Consider the following 3,101-nt stretch of genomic DNA (forward strand, 5'->3'; position numbering starts at 1 on the left):
ATGGAATGCCGTATGATCCATTATTCTTCCTTGTTTCGAACGTTCGAGTTGTGCTTGTGCATTGCGGAGGAATTTGGGGTTGGGTGGCCCCCCTGCGAACTTCAGATCCGCACTCTCCCTGCGAGTTTTCCGATGAAATTTCGATTCGCTCATTAGGCGAAACCCCCAAATGTTGTTCTGAAGGAAGAGACCCCAAATCCGAGACTTCGTGGCCTCGCATCACGAAATCAGTGGGCGCGAGTGGCCCGATTTGGCGTGTCTCGTCTGTGCAAGTTTCATCTTGAATTAATCCTCCCCCTTCTGCTCGTTGAAATGATTCTGATGTCTGACTTCAGTTTGTTCCTGCGATTTCCCCGTTGCTAGAACTACCAAAGAAGAAGGGCCTGCGGGGAGCCAAGGACGCGAATGGGGAAACCATGCTTCATTTCGCTTCGAGCCAGGGCTGCCTGGTGAGCTGCCTGTTCCTGTTCCTGGTGGAGGAGGCGGGGCTTGATGTCAACTCGGAGTCAAAGACAGGTGCATATTCGCATGCAGCTAGTTGAAATCTTGTGCATCCATGCAGGAAGTTCTTCTCCTTCTGTTACTACTGACATGCTGTGTTCCCCTTGCAGGTGTGACACCCATGGTCCTCGCCGCACTCCAGGGAAATGTCGAGGTTACGAGGTACCTTCTTGATCATGGCGGTGACCCTGCGATGCCCGATGAGAGGGGCTCCACGCCGCTGCACAATGCAGCAGCGGCAGGTGCGCTTTCTCATTCCTGGGTTCACTCTCAGCCCCTGAATGACATTGCTTGCACAGCTTCGGCTACAATTACTGTCTACTGTATATATATACACCCCGTTGAGGCTTACTGGCTTAGGTTCTGATCATTGATGTATCTGGATATGTACTGCATTTTGTTGCGCCTCCAGGGCACTGCGAGGCTGTAAGGCTATTGCTGTCGAAAGGAGTTAATCTGGATCCTATCCATTACCAAGGGACACCATTACACTTGGCTGCTGTGGAGGACCAAGATCAGGTTGTAATGGTTCTGCTGGAGCATGGGGCTGATGTAAGTTGTTTATTTCATGGTTACCTAACTGGACACATATCCCTATATATTGGGAATGCAAATGCTATAATTATTTTCATTTGGCTTGAAGATCAAATGTTTTATTCTTGGAGGTGCATCTTTGCACTTGGTGGCATGTTAACAATATCCATCTCACTATATGTTCTCAAAATCGTGATTCATTTCCTTTTTCAGCCCAATAAAGCTGTTCATCACGTATTTTCATACCTCATGATGATTGTCTGTGGGAAGTCCTTGAAATGCATGAGGCAACTTATTGAGGTCCAATAGCTTACTGAGTTGATGCATTTCCTTATGTTCTTTTTTCTATTTGAATGTGTCCTGATTCCTTAAGCTGTCAAGCATAACTTGTTGGGTAGAAAATCCAGATTAGTAAACCAGCCTTGTTTTCCTATTGAACTTACTATCATGATTACTGCATAAGTCCTACCTCTAAAGATTACCCTACTTTTATTTATAGACTGGTGCCGATGTGAACGCTTGTGATTACTCTGGGCCAACTCCTTTTACGGAGGCTGTTGCTGATGGCGTAACCGACTTTGTCAAGGTCTTGCTAGATGCTGGAGCCAACCCTAACATCCCTAACCAGGTGGCTCTGTTCGTCCCTGAGTTTACTGCTCTAATGCTTTGAGAGTTGTGATCTTGACGCCTCTCTCCCCGCATGTCTGATGCTGAGTTGGATCTAGCTAAAGCCTCTGCGGAGATGAGTGCATTGACTGATTGTTCATGTGTCAAGTAAATAATTTTATAGTAGGTTCATACTCTAGTTGCATCTGTTTTGGTTTGCTTCAGAGTTTGTACTGCATTGACCTAGTCAGACATCCCAAGGTTGCAGCTCCAGTGCTAAGTGTCACAACAGGTTTTACATATCTCATCGCAGAATCAGGATACTGGTAGGTCACAAAATTTTATACAACAGCTTTTACATCTCATCTGAGAAACATGATACTAGTAGGTCCCTAGACTTCCACTTTTGTTGTTTCTCTAAGACCATGATCATACTTAACCACACTGACTAGAATTGGAGAGGGAGTACTGTGTCTAGCTTTACTTCAACTTCTTTTCTGTTCATATAACAGTAGCTAAGACTGTTACTGTCCGTGGGATGAATTAAGTAATATATCATTTTATCGTAAGTTTCTTCATGAATGAAAATATAGTGACATTACTCGCTTTGTTATTTTTGCACTGGATTGTATAGCATCTTATTGTTTGTTTCATGTTATAGCATGGAGCAATACCTATCAAGCTAGCAGCAGATAGTGATCGACACAAGCTTGTTCAAATTCTATTCCCTAGGACAAAACCAATTAAATCTCTGCCAGATTGGAGTGTTGATGGGATAATTAGAACTGTCAATTCTCCAAAAATCAATGCTCCTCCGGTATGTACTCCTGAAGTTTAATGCATGATTTCTTCGTACTTTCTATTTAGACAATAGTAATTTTTTGCCCATCTTATAGATAGCTTATACCCCGTCCTCCTTCGACGGAGTAAAAAGTCCTCAACAAAGCACACATATTCATGAACTCTGTTTACATGCGTAGATAGCTTATACTACATCCTACTTCAATTGTTTGCCACTTGGACTATGTCGCTGTGCTGCTAGCAAGCTTTTAGGCTAGCTGCTGTTGGGCGTTCTCTGATAGGACAGAAGTTCTGATGTTGTATGTTGTGTACTAGTGTTAGGGGGCAGCCCTCACCCCCTGGGGGCAAGATAGAAGAACTATTCTTCTATTCTTGCTTTATTCCTCATAGGGGTCCTTTATATGAATAAAATGCACAGAACCACTGCTTTAGCGTCATAGCTCTCGGAAAACCACCACTTTACAAAATGCGACACTTTCCACCGCACTGAAAATTTGACAGTGGCAAAAAACACTGAACCAAAATTTGATCTCGTTTTGACGTGTCTGATCACGCACGGGCTGACAACGATGGCGGCGCATCGCTAACGGCCGTTAACTGCTCTGCCTGAAGCGACTGGGCCAACCCTCCCTCCCCCCTCTCTCTCACACACGCACGCC

General features: G+C 44.6%; 1 protein-coding gene across 5 annotated transcripts in view; it reads left to right on the plus strand.

Moving 5' to 3' along the window:
* Positions 1–3,101, plus strand: part of LOC119307516 (26S proteasome non-ATPase regulatory subunit 10-like) — a 6,923-nt gene that overhangs the window by 522 nt on the left and 3,300 nt on the right. For 3 of the 5 annotated variants that reach the window (XM_037583590.1, XM_037583591.1, XM_037583593.1), the window contains exons 2-7: positions 364–516; positions 612–743; positions 914–1,053; positions 1,249–1,335; positions 1,535–1,663; positions 2,303–2,458. In XM_037583590.1, the coding sequence (XP_037439487.1) occupies positions 364–516; positions 612–743; positions 914–1,053; positions 1,249–1,335; positions 1,535–1,663; positions 2,303–2,458 (797 nt within the window). The remainder of the gene's footprint in view (positions 1–363; positions 517–611; positions 744–913; positions 1,054–1,248; positions 1,336–1,534; positions 1,664–2,302; positions 2,459–3,101) is intronic. The other 2 variants (XM_037583592.1, XM_037583594.1) reach the window with 2 other exon arrangements.

This window comes from Triticum dicoccoides, chromosome 5B (assembly GCF_002162155.2).
Source record: "Triticum dicoccoides isolate Atlit2015 ecotype Zavitan chromosome 5B, WEW_v2.0, whole genome shotgun sequence".
NCBI classification, from domain to species: Eukaryota; Viridiplantae; Streptophyta; class Magnoliopsida; order Poales; family Poaceae; genus Triticum; species Triticum dicoccoides.